Raw genomic sequence first — 19,573 nt, 5'->3', positions numbered from 1 at the left:
ATTCTCACATCTGTTTCTACATTAAATCTATTGCAGTACGGTGTTTTAGTTGAAGAGTAAGTAGAGAATCCGGCCTCACATAGATAAGTAGTTGAAACAAAGGATATTTTAATAGCACTTCAAATAATTGTTGATAGTTTTCATGGATATTACACCAAAGTTCTACCTGTGCCATTTCTTAAAGTTTAATTGCAACGTGGAGTCTTAAAGTATCAATAAACTTTTTATATTGATTTTACATTAAAATCCACAGGTCTATCTTGTGTTTTGAAGTCATATTTTATCTATGCATAATTTTGTAACCTTAAATATGGGTCATCTGGGAAATATTTGTTTCTTGAATTATGCAGATCTTCCAAATACTGTTATATTTTTACTATAGACTATGAAAAGCATAATTGTTAATGTCACCATTGATTTTTATCAAGAAAAATCTGTAAGTACTGGGAAACTTTCAAGGTCAGTGGTAGATAAAATTATCTAAAATTTCGATTTTCACTTTAAAACCTGAACTTTATTAATGGCAACAAATATGTCAGTTATTTTTCTTAAAGTGACAAGCTAGTTTTGTCCATTTTCTAGAAGAGTGTCTCCTACATACGCCAGTCTGAATAACCATAGTTTATCTGGAAATCATTATATCACAATAAGAGCATTTTGTGTAGTTTGCAAATCCAACAATCATCCAAGTGGTTTACTCTGAGATGAGCATCACCACACTTTAGCATATAGGAGAAGTGCTTTATCACACTTTGCATTTTGTCACATGGAATACTGAAAAGACATTTATTCCAGGCGGGGGTTTAAGAAATGTAATAATTATTGTTTCATCAAGGACATTCTGAATTTTCTTACTGGCATTTTCTAAAATGGTGGTTATACAAAGGAATACAGTCATTGCTGTTTTTGGTACCACTGCCTTCAGTTACGCAAAGCCACAAGAGCATTTTATCCACTATCACTTTCGTATCATCTGTACTAATGTCATTATAGCAAACAAACTAAGAATATCTTAGTATTATTATGAAAACAATATCGGCCTTGTGGACTCTGAAGGACACACATGTTGAAAATCACTGCCCAGAACAAACGGCCATTCAAACCTGGATTCAAATGTACATCTATCTCATTGTAAACCCTGAATTCTGAAGTACAAGACTGTACTGGTTTTACTCCCTTGCCTGTCCATCCCAGACCCCATGATTTGTCATTTTAACCACTCTCTTGCCAATACCCTCCTTTCCACAGCCATTTTGTCCTTTTGCTATCTTGGTCTGAAAAATTCTGATCTGAATGAATCTACTCCAGCTTAGCTGCTAAGCATACCTAGAAAAAAATAACAGGATGGTCTTAGGAATGTGCAGTTTCAACCTCGTATAAGCCCTCTACATCTCTTCTTAAAGTTATTCTACATCTAGTCACTGAATATGGAGATGTCTGGTGCTATCTACATGAAAGGCAGGACTGGAAATGAATACACAGCAGATAACCAACCACTTTCATTTTCACCTGCCACTAGATGGAAGCAAAGACAGTAGCAAACAACACTTCTAAGGAAGAGGGTTCCCAAACATGCCTACGTATTATAAACCCTTAAAATCCACTTCTAGACTATTTTAAATTAAGAAAAACTTTTTTTGGCTTTTCACTATTCATGCTAAAAGTAGCTTATTTATATTGTCTTTTATAGTTCATAAAATGTTACTTTAGACACTATTTCTTTATTAAGGGTCCAGATTGATGATTGCGCCTGGATCAAGGCAACCCTTCTGGATAAGGGTCCAGATTGATGATACTGTAAAAGGCAGTAAGAATTTCAATCTAGGGTGTTTGCTTTTAAGTTAAAGTCCCTTGACATGAATCCAAAATACAAAATAAGATTTTATGTCTTTATTACTTCTCTTTGAAAAACTGAGATGTTTATGTTCAGAAAAGCTTCTCAGTGTTCTGAGAAAATATCGGTTCATCAGTAGAGCTAAGGGTTGATTTCATCGTAAACCAGAGCTCAGCATCTTGGGGCACATGCCCTGCATCTACATGAGACGCATGCTCAAACCTGCCCCTGAGGTAGGACTGAAGTGGCTTCTCCTATCATTGCTTTATCTCCCATAACTTCTTCCACTTGTAAGGCTAATCTGCAGCTGAAACTCCCATTTCTATTCCCCATGGCTAGTGCTCTCTGACATTCTTTCCTAATACTTGCTTTCAAGAAGGAAAGATGTGAAAAACACATTTCCCCTAAAACAGTGGTTGTAAAATGGGTGATTTTGTTCTTCAGGGGACATTTTGCAATATCTGAAGACAATTTTAGGTTGTCCCAACTTGAGGAGTAGGAAGGTTGCTATTTGTATCTACTGGGTAGAAGCCGAGGATTCTACTAAATATTCTACAATGCACAGAAACACCCCCACCATCCCTGCAAGTAGAACTATCTGGTCTAACATGTCCATAGTGCAGATGTTGAGAAACCCTGCTCTAAAGCATGGATTCAAATTTTAATTTCAAAGGAAAAAAAAAAAAAAGGACACAGATCCAGGGCAATATTTTCTACACCTTAAAATCCCTAGCTATAAATTCCTTTTGACAACTCTCTCATCATGTAGCTGACATTTCCTTCACACACTGTATCTCCTACAAACTAGCTTTATTCCCTGTAGCAATTTGATTAACCAGTGTGGGCCCAATTTTTCCATCTATATAGTCAGAAGATTGCATTGCATGATTTCTAATGTCTCTTCCACTTCTAAATACATTATAATGTTTTTTAACATTTGGATACCAGTGAGGCATTTACAAGTAAAAACAGAGAGAGACTTCACAATTTTTGCATAAGAAACACTGTTGCCCTTTTTATCCCGCTTGATTTCATCCAATAAGCACACTTTAAGTGCAATGATCAAAAACATTAACCTTAACGGTCACAGAACAAAACTTCCCAATGAGTTCCCATTTCAATCACAAACAAAATATATAAGAAAAAATGTGTAAATTTCAACCTTACTTTTCACCATATTCAAAACGACTTGCACAGGGGCCATATTTGTATTCATAGACAAAACGTGGGATGTAATCAGATGTAATAGCAATTACAAACGCATTGGTGATAACAGCCAATATACCAATTCCTTCAAGAATTCCATACCAGATACCTAGTAGGAGAAAGAGTAAAGATAGGAAATAAAATTAAAAAAAAAAACACAAACATTAAAACCCTCTAATGAGTCTTCTTTGGAGAGAATGTTTTACTTATTTTGGGACCCCAGGTCTGTTCATTGTTTCCTTCCTTAGCACAGTATCTCAGTACAGATTGGAATCTACTGAATACTTTTCCACAGAGGGAAGGTAAACCTTACCTAGAGAGATCTGAAAATTAAAATATCATTAGGAATTGTTTCAAGTACCTTTTTAAAGTAAAAGTGCAAAACTAGTTTTGTGTCAAGACCCAGGACTTTCCCAATCTGGTATAAAGACACACAAAAAAGCTTTTAAAATTGTATACAGTATCCATATAATATTGATTGTAGTCAAAAGTGATATTTGAAACAGGATTAAACATCGTTTTAAAAGTATTGATAAAAAAAAAAAGAAAAAAAGTCCTGGAAGGAAATACTCAAAAGTGCTAAAGGTAATTAGATAGGATGGCAACTGTCTCCAACCCTCATCCCTTTTCTTTGTTTTTCAAAATCTTTATGTTTCATTATATTGAGTTGTAATGAAAAAAATAAAAATAAAAAATACATGACATAAAAAAGCATGAGACAAGAAATCAGAATCCATTAAAACATTTGAATACATCAAAATTTAACATATAGTTTTACAAAAGTAACAATATTCAGTGAAAAGAAAACAATCGCCAGAGAGAATATGTTTGCTTTACAAAAAACAAAGGGTTATTATACAGAATATACAAAAATGTCCTACAATTTTAATAAGGCAAACTACCCAAGAGAAAAATGGGCCAAGAATACCAATGAGTAATTGCTATGGAAATGAAAATAATCAATCACTAGTTGAAAATTAGCATTTCAGAGAAACACCTTTCAAAAAAATAAGATTTTTTTGTAATCTACCAGATTGTAGGAGATTTGAGTCTCTTACCATCCACTGCTATTGAGGGACTGTGGGAACAGAAACCCTTTTGAAAGTAATTGTTTGAAGTAGGACTTGTTACAGTATTTGTGGTGATTAATCTGATATCTTTTAAAATTAAAATGTGAATACATTTTAATCTGGTAGGCCTTATTTTGGGGATCTGTACTACAGAGTTACACTGTTCATACACATCTATGGATATGTGATAGACAATATATATAATATCTATGTCTGTGTCTATATTTACACCTATATTTATTCATAGTTATATTTATGAATGTTTATTCCCTGCTTGGGACAACTAAGTAAATGACTATACAACTTATCATACATCTATTATGAGTATTATTACACTATTAAAATGAATGACACCAATATGTTTTGAGCTAGAGGATATTCATGAAAAAAAAAATGCAGAATCCATAAGTGTACAATTTTTTGTATGTTTGTATGAGGAAGAAAAACACTGACAAAGTGTAATGCTTAGCTGATATCACTCACGCCCTGAGGTAGAAGGGACAGGCAAAGAGGGAAGATGAATATTAACTATTTTTATACCTTTTGTTGTCTGGTTTGAGCAAGACAACCTACAAAAGTTAACAAAGTAATACATTTTGCATTGGAAAGTACAATAAACACTAATTAAGCCTGGAATGGGGTTTGATTTTTCTTTTTTGATTTATTTTCCAGATTTTCTTTAATGTGCTCATATTACTTTAATAATGAAATAATAAATATATTTAAATTAAATAATAGTAATAATTTTAGTTGTTTTAAAAAATGGGAACTCAAGTTGAATAGCATTAAATCTCTGCAGGTTAGTAGTATATTTGAAATAAACTTTGTTGGCTGTGGAGTATATCTACATATATATGTACATATATATAATTAACTATATGTATGTATATATATTTATATAATTAACCAAAAAGATAACTTTGCAATATTAGCCAGAAAATTCCCGAAAAGGAGAAGGAAAAGTATGAATTTGCTTTTTCATATACTTAGAATTTCTATTACAAAATCACAGTTTATTAAAACAGTATGCCAAAAATAAGTAGTCAGATCAAAGGGACAAATGGAGATTCTAGAAATATACCTAAGTTTATATAGAATTTAGTATAATAGAGATAATTCAAACAAGCTAGGAAAGATGAAGTGTTTGATAAATGGTTTTGGGAAAATTTGCTTCTCCTTAGGAAAAAAAAAAGCTGGATACCAATTTCAACCCCTTTATTAACAAATTCCAATTAGATCAACAATTTAAATAAAACCGCAAAGGGCTAACAGATAACCAAATAACATACACATATCTAAAATACATGGTGAAAAAAAAATGCATGGTGAAAAAATGGGAGTTCTAAAGGACTTTCTAAGAATGCCAGAAATAATAACTATAAGAGAGATATATCAATGTGATAATATGCACACTTTAAAAACTTATTCATGATAGAGTGAAAAGTTAAAAAGCAGCATTTGAAAATGTTTGCAACCTATATATCAAAGGTTAATATTGTGAACATGGAGATAAAGATTACCAAATCAAATATAATAGACAAAGTTCATACACAGTTAGTAAAGAAGAAATACAAATGTATTTAATCTCATAGTTATAAAAATGTGGGGAAACATAACAAGATCACATGGTTTTCTTCCTCAGATTTGTGAGGATGAACAACAGTAAAAAAAAAGAACATTCTTATACCTGGTAGGAGTATCAATTGTCACAGTATTTCTAGAGAACATGTTGAGAAATTATTAAAATTTTAAATGGATGGAGGGCATTATGCTAAATGTCAAAAAAAAAAATGTATACGCTCTTTGACATAGGATTTCCACTCTAGAAATGTATCTTGAGGAAATAATCAGCTAAAGTATGTATGAAGATGTATGTTCACCTCAGTGTTGTTTATAATAAGAAAAACTGAAGCAATCTAAACATCTCCATTTAAGGGAATGAGTTTTTAGAAATGTCATACAACGTGTAATAGAAATTGGTGCAGGAATTATAAAAAATGAAGCAAAGCAATTTTTATTAACATGGAAATGTATATATGAGATCATTTTTAGTTATAAACAAGTTCATGAAATAGCATATTTAGTATAAACATACTCCCAAGTAAGTTAGTGTTCATTTCATTATTTTGTTAACCAAAATTGTTCAGTTTTTGTTATAGTTGGAAGGGAACCCCAACAATAGAAACCCACATGGTGCTAAGCTCAAGGCACCTGATGGCCTTAGCAATGCAAGAACCATTTAATTCCTGAATCTTACCTATGTCAGTTGCTCGAGCCGGCAGAGGCCTCCGCCACTGGGTGACAAATTTGTAGGCATCCAGCCTGATCTCAATGATATTGTTTAATAAGGCCAAAAGAGGGGCCAGAGGAAAAGCCGCAACAAAGATGGTGGTAAAACCAAACTGCAAAACTGTAAAGGGAGAGCATTACAAAATTAGTAATACAAACAATATCATTTCTTGATATTAGGGATATGCTTTCATATCCCTAATATGCTCATCCTATTTTGCGGCTAAGAAAATTATAGCTCATACATGTTAAGTAAGCTTGCAAAACGGTAGATAGCTAAAAATCCTAAAACCTGCACTTAAACTCTGATCTCAATGGATTGAAAGTTTATGTGCTTTCCACCCCTAGGCCATGCAGCATGAAGAAAGAGTGAATAAAAAAAAAAAAAAGTCAAAGAGGAGGGCTTGAAGAAAAATGCTTAGCTCTAGAAGGGACCCAAGAGACCTAATCTTGTCTTTTTTTTTTTTTTTTTTTAATAGATGAGAAAAAGTAAAGTCCAGAGCAAAAGTAAATGTCAAGACAATACACAAAGATTTTAACAGCTGGAGTGGGAATCCTTATTTTCTTAATATAAATAAGTGGGTTTCTCAATCGAACTCATACCAGGTCTGTGCAAAGGTTTATTGTACGAAATAATTATTGCTTTATCCTGGCAGGATGGTATGTTATTGACACAGGAATGGATTCTGCTTTATTTTGTTCCTTTTAAATACCTGCACTAAAGCTAGGTATTCTACTATGAGAAAACTCTTCATTTTGGTCAAATGTTACAGCTAACAGAGGACAGAATCTGTGAGCCTTCCAAGGACAATGTTTTAATCTCTTCTCTAGTTATGTTGAGATAAAGGTACAGATGTATTTTAGAATGTCTGGGGTTGGAAAGGACAGAGATGGTTTTCTCTCTTAAACCAAAGCCTGTGTGAAGTAACAAAAGAGTATCAAGAAAGCCAAAGAGCTGTGTAGAAGTTTCTTTCCTTACCCATTTCTAAATACTCATCCATAAGTCCATGAATATTCATGGGCTGCAGATTCCAATCATTTTCCCACTGAGGTATGGAAGCATCTTGTACTCCTCGCTTGATTTTATGTCGTGACCACCAGTTCTGGATCAACCTATATCACAGAACAGACAAAGGGCTTTTGAGCTCTTAGGTAAGTATGTAGTAAACAATTTGTAGTGCGTTAAGAAAAGACAAATATCACTACTCTGGGAGTACACTACACATTTCTGGGAATTAGAGATATTTGCACGGTCTCAACTTCCAAGTTTAAGATGAGAGAATAGGTCTCAGCCTTCCTAGATCTTCTAAATGTCTACATATGTATCCAGGACTTAATTCCTCCCATTACACTTAGGTGCTTCCTGATACTTATTAGATAAATACCCATTTCTGATTCCTTCCTCCACTCCAACCTATATAAATACTTAAACTTCTATGTTGCCTATTTGATTGGATCTGAGCTCTTCATTGCTCATAACCCAAAATCAGCTGAGCTGTGCTCTTGAAACACAAGTAAAGTCATGTTTCACATTGAATAACTGAGTCCTAGTTAAGGTTTCAAGAGATATAGGTTCTAGTCCCTATCCTGCAATGTATTACTAAGTCTATTCACCTCTGAGTTTATGAATGTGAAGGGTTTGAGTATTAACAATTACATTCTGTTAATATAGTGAACAATAATTTACAGGCAATGGATCTGTGTCTCAGTCCATTTAAAAGACTTGGAAAGGAATTAACAACAGTATTTCCCTAGCGTAGGGGCAATCTTGAAATTACATGGCACAGAAATATCCCAGTATGCATATAGCAGGGACATCTGGGCAATTAATTATTTCAAGGGTTATATGACAATTACCTTTAGAATGAAGTGAATCCTACAGGATTCAGTGAATAGTACCTCAACTCTCACATATAATTAATTACATATCTATACTCAGCGGGTGTTGAAAAAACAACCATTGATCCAAAAGTCAGGTAGTTCTTCAGTGTATGTCCCATGGAAGTTGCCTCTGGGACCTCATGAAGATGGAAAAGGAGCTGGGTGTTGGGATTGAGGCAGGCCTGGTTGGTTCAGTTTTATTTTCTTGGGTCTGGTTAAGATTTTACTTTAAAAAAGAGAACCATGTTATCAAATTTTCAAAATTACTGTTCAGTGACTGGTTCACTCCTGCTGGATTTGAAAGAACACCAACAGAATGCCCCTTACCATTGTACATTTGGGATTTGATATACACAATCCAGGCTGACCACTTGGGCAAAGCCATCATGAAAATGAGCTATCCAAAGTGTGTGATATGTACAGAAGTACACAGAAAATGATAACAATAGCCATTCTAAATAAGATAATGACTACTATACCATCTTGATGGTGCTTATGAAGCTATTTATTTCACAGCACATCAGATCTTGTGGTAGACACTTGCTACCTAATCTCCTCAGCTATTTTCAAATGACATTCCCAAACCCTACGTCTCAAAGAGATGAATCAAGGATAGGAAGGAATTCGAATGATGGAGTGGGCTACCCAATCTTCTATCCCTACATCCCTATGCTCTCTTCATTTACAAGAGATTCATTTTCATCCCTTTGGAATATTGAGGATCTCTTCACAAAAAGGCTCAGTTGTTTATTGATTAAGGTTAAAGACCACTGGGCATCTCATGCAATCTCCACAAATCCCTTATTTTTATAAAAAAAAATAATGTCAGAGAGAGGTGAAGTAAATTATAAGCATCTTTAGCAAGAGGCAGAGAAAGTATTTGAACCAGGTCTCAGACATTTCATAGTCCATGCTCTAACTGCCTAATATGTAACATAATGTCTCATGGCAGATTTCAGGGTTGATATCACTTCTCCAGTCCTAAGGTCTCTGCTCTGAAATGTCCTGATACCATTTGTAAGCCAACAAGGAGAAAGAATGATGGGATAATTTGATGACTAAACCTAAGCTATTTATATCATCAGTTAACTAGTCCTTCTATCATCAAGAAATTCCTCAAAATAGTCATGTTTTTAACCTTGATTAGGCCTTACAGCTTCCATATGACATTGTTTTACATACACTGTATTCCAGTGTATTTGGAAGAGTAATATTATTTTATATGATATAAAAGTAGGCATTCAACATGTCAGCATTTTACAGATAAACCTTATCTAAAGAGACAAAACAGAATACTATATATATATATATACTATATATATATATATAGTATATATATATATAGTATATATATATATATAGTATATATATATATATTAGTGTATATATATAGTATATATATATAGTATATATATATAGTTGTATATATATATATAGTATATATATATAGTTGTATATATATATAGTATATATATATAGTTGTATATATATATACATGTATATACATATACATATGTATATAGTTGTATATATATATATATACAACAGTTGTATATATATATATATACACATATATATACACTATATATATATACACTATATATATATACACATATATATACACTATATATGTATACACTATATATATATGTGTGTATATATATATATATATATATATATATATATAGTTGTTTTCACAATCAATCCTATTCTAATGACTTCTTTTTGGTGTAATAAAGAGTACAAGTCCTCCCTATCCAAAATTGTATCTTTTTTTTCTTGTTTCTTGATCGAGGAGCATGAACAGAGGTTCTCTTTGTTAAACAACATCTGCCTTGGTCTTTTGGTAGCCAGAAGAAACCAGAAAGTTATTTTTATCCTTAAGAACCTGTACTGTCAATAGTGCTTTAAAAATAGCAAAAAGCATCTTAATATGTTGAACAGAGTCCTGGGTACTTGACATGCACTATTTCCTTTACTCCTTACCAGTGTTCTCAAGGCACATACAGCCATTGATACCCTCTTGAGATGTGAAAACTGAGGCTCAGAAAAGTTAACTAACTCACACATGGTCACACATTTGGTGAGCAGCAGAGGGGGAACTGAACCTTCATCTGTCTGGTTACCCGGCCCCAGTAAGGCAAGTTTAAATAAGGCAAGTTTAAAAAATAAAGTGCTCACGGGTATCCTAGTTCCATGAAGTTGTTCCATATTTGCTTCAAAAACATGATCACTCCCATCTGGAGGCAGAGGTCTATCAAACAGCCACTGGGATGACACTGAAACAGAACAACAACTATGATTTTGCTCTTCTCAGTTGGTTACACATCCCCACCCTCAAACTGTTCAGCAAATTCTAAAACCAGGCAGTACTATCTCAGTGCATAAAGACAATAAAAACAAGGAAGACAGAACATGTATAAGGCACCTGATAGGGATGTTTTCAGTAATTAGAGAAGAATAGTGATTAAAAATGAGCACTTACTATCTGCCAAGGTCTGTATTAGGCATGATCCTATTTAATGATTGCTCTGAATACTATATATCTATTAACAATCAGGAGATAGAAAAACGTGTAAGTTAGAATAAACTTTCTGTCTTATAATAATTTTAAATGTAGAAAATTTGCAAAGATAGTACAGAGAATGCCCGTATGCACTTCAGTCCTCCATTGCCCCTTATATATCACCAGGGTATATTTGTCAAAGCTGAGAAACCAACATTCTCTGATGTTTTCATGTGTTTAACCTGGGCCTATGTGTTTTGAGGATGGAAGGAGATCACAAACATAAAGTACCATTTTCATCACATTCCATCAGAAGCTACATGCTCTCCACACGACATCACTAGTGACATTAATCTTCATCACTTGGTTGATACAGTGTTTGCCAGGTATTTCTACTGTAAAGTTACTCATTTTGCCCTTTCCCTGTTCTTTTCTGAAGTGAGTCATTCAGTCTAGCCCACTCTCAAGGTAGGTAGCAGTTGCTCTATATCCTGAAGAGGGAATATCTACCTCGAATGTATTTTTTTTTTTTTCAACATTTTTTATTTATTTTTGGGACAGAGAGAGACAGAGCATGAACGGGGGGAGGGGCAGAGAGAGAGGGAGACACAGAATCGGAAACAGGCTCCAGGCTCCGAGCCATCAGCCCAGAGCCTGACGCGGGGCTCGAACTCACGGACCGCGAGATCGTGACCTGGCTGAAGTCGGACGCTTAACCGACTGCGCCACCCAGGCGCCCCCCTCGAATGTATTTTTTAGTGATAAAAGCATGCCACAGAATGGCTTGTCAGTATGACCCAGTTTTGCCTTCTCTGCGGCTCTCTGCTTTTTCAGATATGCAATAAAGGGTAGGATTAGAAACCCCCACAAACAAAAATGTGATTGCAATGAACATTGCAACTAATGTGTTTTGCTTGAAAACTTTGCACTGTAGAAGACACTTGGGTAGGAAAGCGTGGGTCTGTTTCTTTAGAAATGGGTTCCTGTCCTGCTCATAAGAACAATAGTCACTATAGCTTTGATCCACAGTTTCTATTTCTATCAAATTGGTACCAGTGGGACTTCAAAGGGAACAGATAATTAGGACACGAAGAGCCTGGTTTTCTGGTTCCAGCCCAGTAATTTAAAACTCCCTAAACTGAGCCAGAGAGAGGGCTTGCCAGCGGTAATTTTTACTGTGTGGAGAAGTCTCAATTCTCCCATGTAAGCCTGCCCTTTCTTTCTAGGATTAATTTAGGACCCCCTAGTTCTCCCGCATATATATGATAAATGGGTTCCGTACAACGTCTGAAACAGAATAATTACTAAGCTACAGAGGCAGGCATAGACCTCAGTTGCAAGCAGAAACTTTTTTTTTTTAATAGACTCAAAGATGTAAATTAACTTGTACAAGGTCATATAGTGTAGACTGTTGGTAATGGAACTGAACGCCTTGGTCTGTTGCACCCTAATCCTCTACTCTTGTACATAACATTACAGATGAATTCTATTTACCAAGTGTGTTTGTTGCCTTGAATACCAGAGCATATTATTATGTGGAAAGGGAAAACAAAGACCATTATAGAACCATGTGATTGGCTCACTCTCCACAGTCATAGGCCAAAGTGGCCTGGATGACAGGCCATTTTTAATTTTGTTAAAATTGAGCCTTTATGACTTTGTGGTTTATAGGGCAGAAATAGTTTTTGTGGGTCTGCCCCTCTCATACAATGGTTCCCTCTGGAGAAATATAGTCCTTCAACTCTAAAATTCAATTGGTAAGAGAGCCTATACTTTGAATGAGTAAAAGAGCATAAATGAGCATGCAGGAGACCCAGGCTTTCATTCCCTTTGCACCTCCCCCCCCAAAAAAAATCATATGACTGTGGACAGCCCAGAGCTGGGGGCCTTAACATATGTTTCTCATTTGCTCCTCCTGAGAACCTCGTAAGATGGGTGTTGGTATCTTCATTTTGTAGATGATAAAGCTAGGTGACAGACAGGACTATCAGATTCTGATACCCGTGTTCCTTTCACATGAAGTATGTTTACTCTAAATCCAATTTACATGTGTGAGTCAGCAATCATTCAGCCATCTCTTATCCAAATCAATTGCCTTTATGTTTTCGATTGTGCCTCTGTGTTATCCCAATGGTGGCTGGAAAGCACAATGTTCAAAGCACAGACTCTGATGCTAGGTTGGTTGAATCAAACTGATGACTTCATCAATTTAGAAGTAGGTTTCTATAATTGTAGGCAAATTATAGAACTTGTATCAATTTCTATTTCCTTTTCTGTAAGATGAGTATAATAATAGAATTTATGCATTAATACATCTAGAACAGTTAGGGACAATTGCTGGAATGTGCTGGCATATAGCAAGCACTCATTAAATATTAGCCATTATTAACATTTTATATAGATTTACATAACATGATTTAAAAATTTTTTTAAACGTTTATTTATTTTTGAGACAGAGAGAGACAGAGCATGAATGGGGGAGGGTCAGAGAGAGAGGGAGACACAGAATATGAAACAGGTTCCAGGCTCTGAGCTGTCAGCACAGAGCCCGACGCAGGGCTCGAACTCACGGACTGCGAGATCATGACCTGAGCCGAAGTCGGACGCTTAACCAACTGAGCCATCCAGGTGCCCCAGATTTACATAACATGTTTATGTGAGATGTTATACAGCATAGTATGAAGAAAGGTTAGTATAGCCAATTCATAAATGTTTTAAATAAAACCGAGGTACTTTTCTTTGTTTATAAAAGCTACCACTATTTGTACCAGGGATTTTACATGCATGATCCAGTTTTATCCTCCTATCACCAATACTACTGAGATAGTTATTATTATCACAATTTACAAAAGAAAAACCTGAGACCTAGAGATACTAAAATCATGCATTTGGGTGGGACTGAATTAGAATGTAGATCGTCAGACTCCAAAGACAAAATACTTGTTATATAACATGGCTATATTCTTTTCTTCAAAACTATTATCATCACTAAGCAAGGAAAAGGACGTCTTCATTTGTATACCCCATATTACCCAGTAGGGTGCTGGAATAGAGTATGTGTCAATAAATGCTTGTGGTATGATTGAATTCAGAGAGTCAATTTTTATCTTCCATTAAGTAGATTTATGTGTACAGTTCTAGAATTTCTAGGGTCTATTACAAATTCACATTTTTCATTTCACTGATATTTTTCAAAATAAATAATAATTTGTTGGAAAATACGGCCATCCATATATATTGTGGAAAATGTCTACAATGGTTATGAAACATTTTTCTTGACACCAGTATTGGGATTGTTTCTCTGGGATTCCCAAAGAAGAACCATGACTTCCAATAATTTTACATTTAAGAGTAAAAGTATCCAACTGAACAAAATTATTGGTGACAGCAGTTCCTAAAATGGCATCAATATGCAGATCTACCTGCCTGTACCACTCAGTTCCCCACACTGCCCTTTGCTAAATCCAGTTGATCACTCCTGGTAAAAAGTAAGCCTTGGGTCCCAAACTGGGTAGATGAAAGCCTCTTAGCAGATATAGGATAATCTGGGCTATGAGTGAAAACTGCAAGTTTGATTTGGGGACTTCCTGGAGGCCTGGAGTTATGGAAAGCCTTCATCTGTCTTCGCCTGAGAGGAAAATACCCAGGTGGCTGTGGAGACAGAGCATTGATAACTATCAGCTACAATCAGAGTGCCTTCCAAAGACCAGGGCTTGTGCTAAGTGTGTTATGCAAATTGCCTCTTATCTATAAACAACTTTGCAACCTAAGTATTACTACTGCCACTTTACAGATGAGTAGACAGATATTCAGAGGGATTAAATTAAGGGCAAAGAATTAATAAGTAGCAAGGTTAGCATTTGAACCAGTTTTCTATGATGTAAAGCATGTTGTTCTCAGGAAGTTTTAGGTTTTCTCCATATATTCCAATCAACTAGAAGGCTCTAGGGAGACAATATCAATGACGACTCCCCTGAGTTTTGGAGAAATTTTCATATAGAGACTGGAAGTATCTGTTTTCTCGGGGAATCCTTTGTTAGCCTCTCTGTAAATTATGACCTCCTACTAATACTACCATATATTAAATTGGATTTTATATTAGAATAATTAAAACAATTTTGAACTGGAGAAGCAATAAACCATATGACCAATGAGACAGAACAGAGCTCAGAAATAGATATGATTTCAAGATGGAGAATATAATAAGTCCTGAAATCTTATTTTGCTGAGTGATGAAAAAATGTATTATTACTTAAAAATGTGACTGCTAACTGGGGTGGGGGGAAATCTTGATTATTCTTTACACAGAAATAAACTTCCAATGTAACAAAGATGTTAATATTTTAAAAAACAACATTAGTGAAAAGTACAAGTGTGAGGCTTTTTCTTTTTTAATTTCTAGAATGAAAAACACATTATTTGGCATGATATAAATGCCCAAAGTCATTAACAGCAATGATATTTTAGTTGAAAAATGTTCTACAGTTTTTAAAAAAAATGCATCAAAACAAAATTAAGATATACAAGAAAATGAGAAACATATCTTCAGCAAATTTGAAAGATGAGAGCCTATTAGTCTATAAATTATTAGGACAGAGAAAAATAGTCTAATGGAAATGAGCAAGAACAGCACATACACACAGAAATATAAACTATCCAACAAATGTATGAAAAATATTCTACACTTTACTCGTAATTAAAGGAGCTGAAATCAAAAGGAGATATCTTTTAGATGTTATATTGGCAAAAATTAAAATGTTTCTGTTGGCAAAAGTCTGAGGAAGCAGGCTCTTATGCTATAGGGACTGGCATTTTGGAAGACAATTTGTCAGTCTCAGTGACAATATATAGAGTGTTTAACCCTGTGATCTAGCAATACTAGACCTTTTGTTTCTATAACATATATATTATAAATCAACACGAAACTATGAGACTTAGAAGACACACATCTATATAATTACAGATTGGTGTTTCAAGTGAGATTTCTTTTGGATGAAGTTTCCCTGCTTGAAAGGAAACCTAACATATTTAAAAGTTGAAAAACCCATGGAATAGATTATAATAATTCCCCCAAAGTGAAAAATCCCTGGAGCTAAATTTCTGGGCTTTGTGAATGAAGAAATGGATTTGACAGAAAATTAAAGAGCTGAGGTCAGGATTTTAGGGCTTAACCTTTAAGTTCACATGCTTTTTTTTTGGGAAGATGTAGTTTCTTCATTTCTGAACCCTTAAGAACTCTCTACCAGTAAAGCATCTTCAGCATGTCTGAAATTCCGTGTACCCAACTTCTCTGTGTCTCTCTTCCCACCCACTCCCCTTCTATGATCATTGACCCATATCCACGCCCAGGCCCACACCCACCCTTACAAGGTTACTTACTTCCTCCAGTCTCCACCGGTTAAAAAGTTTATTGTAATTTCCTGGGTGGCCTACAAATCTGTAAAAAGGCATTTTAATTCATTAGCATTTATGTGGGGTTGACTGAAGAACATCTAATGCATCACAACAAGTGCATGTGTAGGTAGACATCAAGGTTCACTGGGGCATCTTGTCCCCGAACTGCTGACTTAGACCATGCTTACACATCAAAGTACCTGACTTAAAAAGGAAAAAAACGTGGTGTGTGAATGCCATGCCAGTGGGGTGAGAAAGTACAGACAAACCAGCCAAAGGAAATTTTCCACTTTCACCTATAGATCTTTAATGTTCTGTGCACCTAGCTAATGAACATTAATGTAATGTGCTGAGTTGTTTAGTTTAAAATGGTTCTGGGGCGCCTGGGTAGCGCAGTCGGTTAAGCGTCCGACTTCAGCCAGGTCACGATCTCGCGGTCCGTGAGTTCGAGCCCCGCGTCAGTCTCTGAGCTGATGGCTCAGAGCCTGGAGCCTGTTTCCGATTCTGTGTCTCCCTCTCTCTGCCCCTCCCCCGTTCATGCTCTGTCTCTCTCTGTCCCAAAAATAAATAAAAAACGTTGAAAAAAAAAATTTAAAATGGTTCTAGCTTCAGTACCGCTGGAGTGTTGAGCATAGTTTAATATGCTTCTTTTTCATATTGTGCAGCAAAGACAGGGGAAAAAAATGTCATCGTGATAGGTAGAAGTTTCCACACTAAGGAACTATAACCTAGGGTTATACAAAAATTATTTTCGTATTTAACAAAACCATCAATGATGATTGGATAATCATCATTCAACCCAAGCATGGCACACAGGTTTTATTTTTTATGCCAACTTTAATTGGTAGTGGCACCTGTCCTGTACTTTGAATGAAGTCTTTTGATTGAAACATATGTGAAGACTGACTAGTAGTTTTCTAAGGCAGGGGACAAGAATTTGTCACCCTTGTTAACAAACTGGCAATGGAACGGTTGGCAATCTTTTTCACTCTGCAAAGACAACATGCATAAAGTTGACTTACCTCCCCAAAAAGAAAGCAATATAGAAGATAGAACTATTTAAATTAACAAACTGGAAAAGGAACATCTTCAAAGCAAAGCTGTTTTCCCACTCAGATTCTGTTCGAGGATATTCTAAAAGGAAACAGTATATGTTTACATAGATGAGGTGAAAAACACGAAATATGGATATAGACTCAAAAACCCCAGGTTCATGTTCTGAACATATACTAGTTCTACAAGACATTCAGCATCACTGAGTTGTAGGTCAGCATCTGCAAAATGTGAATGATGATATCTGCTGTACAGGGTTGATAAAGGGATCCAATGATACAATCTTTAGACTTTTTCCAGAGCTACAAAAATACAATCCCTGCTATTCATATATAAAGATTTTCAGGATTCTCTCTGCTATTGTCATTTAGAAGTAACCATATACATTGCATCAGTCCTTCACCCAAACTGGCTATGCTCGAATAAGGACCTAAATTATCCACAGAGTTCTTTAAAGAATGGATATTTTGCACAGACAGAAGTGGAATGGTAAAAGGAAAGAGGGCTACCTCAGTCATAAGAGCTGAGCTCCTATCTCAACTTTACACCTAATTTTCTGGGGATCTCAAGTTGATCTCTTTACATTTTTTTTGCAACCAATTTTAATGTTTATGAAACAAAGAATTAGGCAAGATGATTTCAAGAACATTGTCCATTCTTATGTCCTATGTTTCTATGACTCTTTTTTTTAAAATTTTTTTTTTCAACGTTTATTTATTTTTGGGACAGAGAGAGACAGAGCATGAACGGGGGAGGGACAGAGAGAGAGGGAGACACAGAATCGGAAACAGGCTCCAGGCTCCGAGCCATCAGCCCAGAGCCCGACGCGGGGCTCGAACTCACGGACCGCGAGATCGTGACCTGGCTGAAGTCGGACGCTTAACCGACTGCGCCACCCAGGCGCCCCATCTATGACTCTTAACAAAACAAAAATAATGAGAGAGATGAGATAAAGGTGGCAGTGTGTATTGTAGCCCCTACTCCCACCCAGTATCCAAATAAGGCTAGAAGAGCTGTATGCACAGCTAATATGCATTTTCATACAATTAAAGAATTCAAGAAGGATAGAAAATAGATGGGATCTGATCTCAGGAAAAGATGGGCCCCGACGTATGCATGATCCAGACACAGAACAGGGGAACTGGTCTGGCGGGAGTCCAAGTCCAACGAGAGTATGTGCCAGAAGTGACAGGGGTCTGCAGGGCAGTCCCCAGGCTGACTGGTTGGTGGGCTATAGTGACAGCAGTCTGGAGAGCCTGTGTTGCTCCAAAGTTTTGGTTGGTTGTGTTTTCACCGCTGCTGCATTCCAAACAGTTTGCAAATTTAGCATAAAACTTATTTAGAGATGAGAATATGGATTTTTAAAAAATCCCCATTGTGTAGTTTGTTTTTGGTTCTCCACTTCTAATTTTATTGCGTCATGATCCACAAACGTTCCTGTGTGATTTCTGCTTTGGGTCAAAAAAGCTGCAGTTTCACTTGCCTTCAAATTATTTGGATATATTTTGTCTATGTTATCAAGTGATTGAAAAGAACATGTATATTTTTTGTTGAGCATCCCATTTATATATATTTTAAGAGAAGCTTGTTAGTTATGATATTCAAATGCTTTGTGTCCTGGCTTATATTTTGAGTATGGTTTCGTCAATTTTGGGGGGAATTTCTATCATGTGTTGCTTTCTACATTTTGGAGGCTTATAAAAAGATATAGACAAATCATGACTATTGTACTGACCTGGTAGACTGTTCATCAGTATGAAGTATCTCTCTTTCTCACTCAAACAGATATTAAATTTTGATTTGCCTAATATTAACATGGTGACTTTATTCTTATTATTTTCTTCATATGTGTGCTCTTGTTCTTAAATTGACTTCTGTCTGACAAAACTGACACTCTTTTCATCAGTTGGCTTAATTTTTAAATTTTTGTAATGTTTGTTTATTTTTGAGAGAGAGAGAGAGAGAGAGAGAGAGAGAGAGAGACCACAAGCAGAGGAGGGGCAGAGAGTGAGGGAGACACAGAATCTGAAATAGGCTTCAGGCTCTGAGCTGTCAAGGGTAGGCCCTCGAGACTGGAGTAACACTGGGTTCAGGGAGGGTAACTCTAAGAAGAAAAGAAAATGAGTAGAGTACTTGATGTTTTTGAATGTGTTTAGAGACCATTCAGAGTTGAGGCAGAAAGTTTGGGATAAATTAAGGAAACTATGTAGAAAATCAAGGAAAAAAGGGCTATTATTAGCATCATGAAAGTATAAAGGTTGTATAAGAAAGGAAACAATCATAGTACACCCCATACTTTATATATAAAAACAGTTATATAGAAAACAATGATGTAAACAC

At 35.5% G+C, this 19,573-nt stretch overlaps 1 protein-coding gene across 3 annotated transcripts in view; it reads right to left on the bottom strand.

The window, feature by feature from the left end:
- The window catches only part of ANO3 (anoctamin 3), a 427,436-nt gene that overhangs the window by 14,103 nt on the left and 393,760 nt on the right, over positions 1-19,573 (bottom strand). For all 3 annotated transcript variants that reach the window (XM_058688488.1, XM_058688489.1, XM_058688490.1), the window contains 6 exons: positions 17,203-17,314; positions 16,166-16,223; positions 10,462-10,559; positions 7,379-7,512; positions 6,368-6,520; positions 3,002-3,149 (listed from right to left, as the gene is read on the bottom strand). In XM_058688488.1, coding sequence (XP_058544471.1) covers positions 3,002-3,149; positions 6,368-6,520; positions 7,379-7,512; positions 10,462-10,559; positions 16,166-16,223; positions 17,203-17,314 — 703 coding nt within the window. The remainder of the gene's footprint in view (positions 1-3,001; positions 3,150-6,367; positions 6,521-7,378; positions 7,513-10,461; positions 10,560-16,165; positions 16,224-17,202; positions 17,315-19,573) is intronic.

The sequence above is a fragment of the Neofelis nebulosa genome, chromosome 10 (genome assembly GCF_028018385.1).
Source record: "Neofelis nebulosa isolate mNeoNeb1 chromosome 10, mNeoNeb1.pri, whole genome shotgun sequence".
NCBI lineage: Eukaryota > Metazoa > Chordata > Mammalia > Carnivora > Felidae > Neofelis > Neofelis nebulosa.
This window is presented reverse-complemented; position numbering and strand designations above follow the sequence as displayed.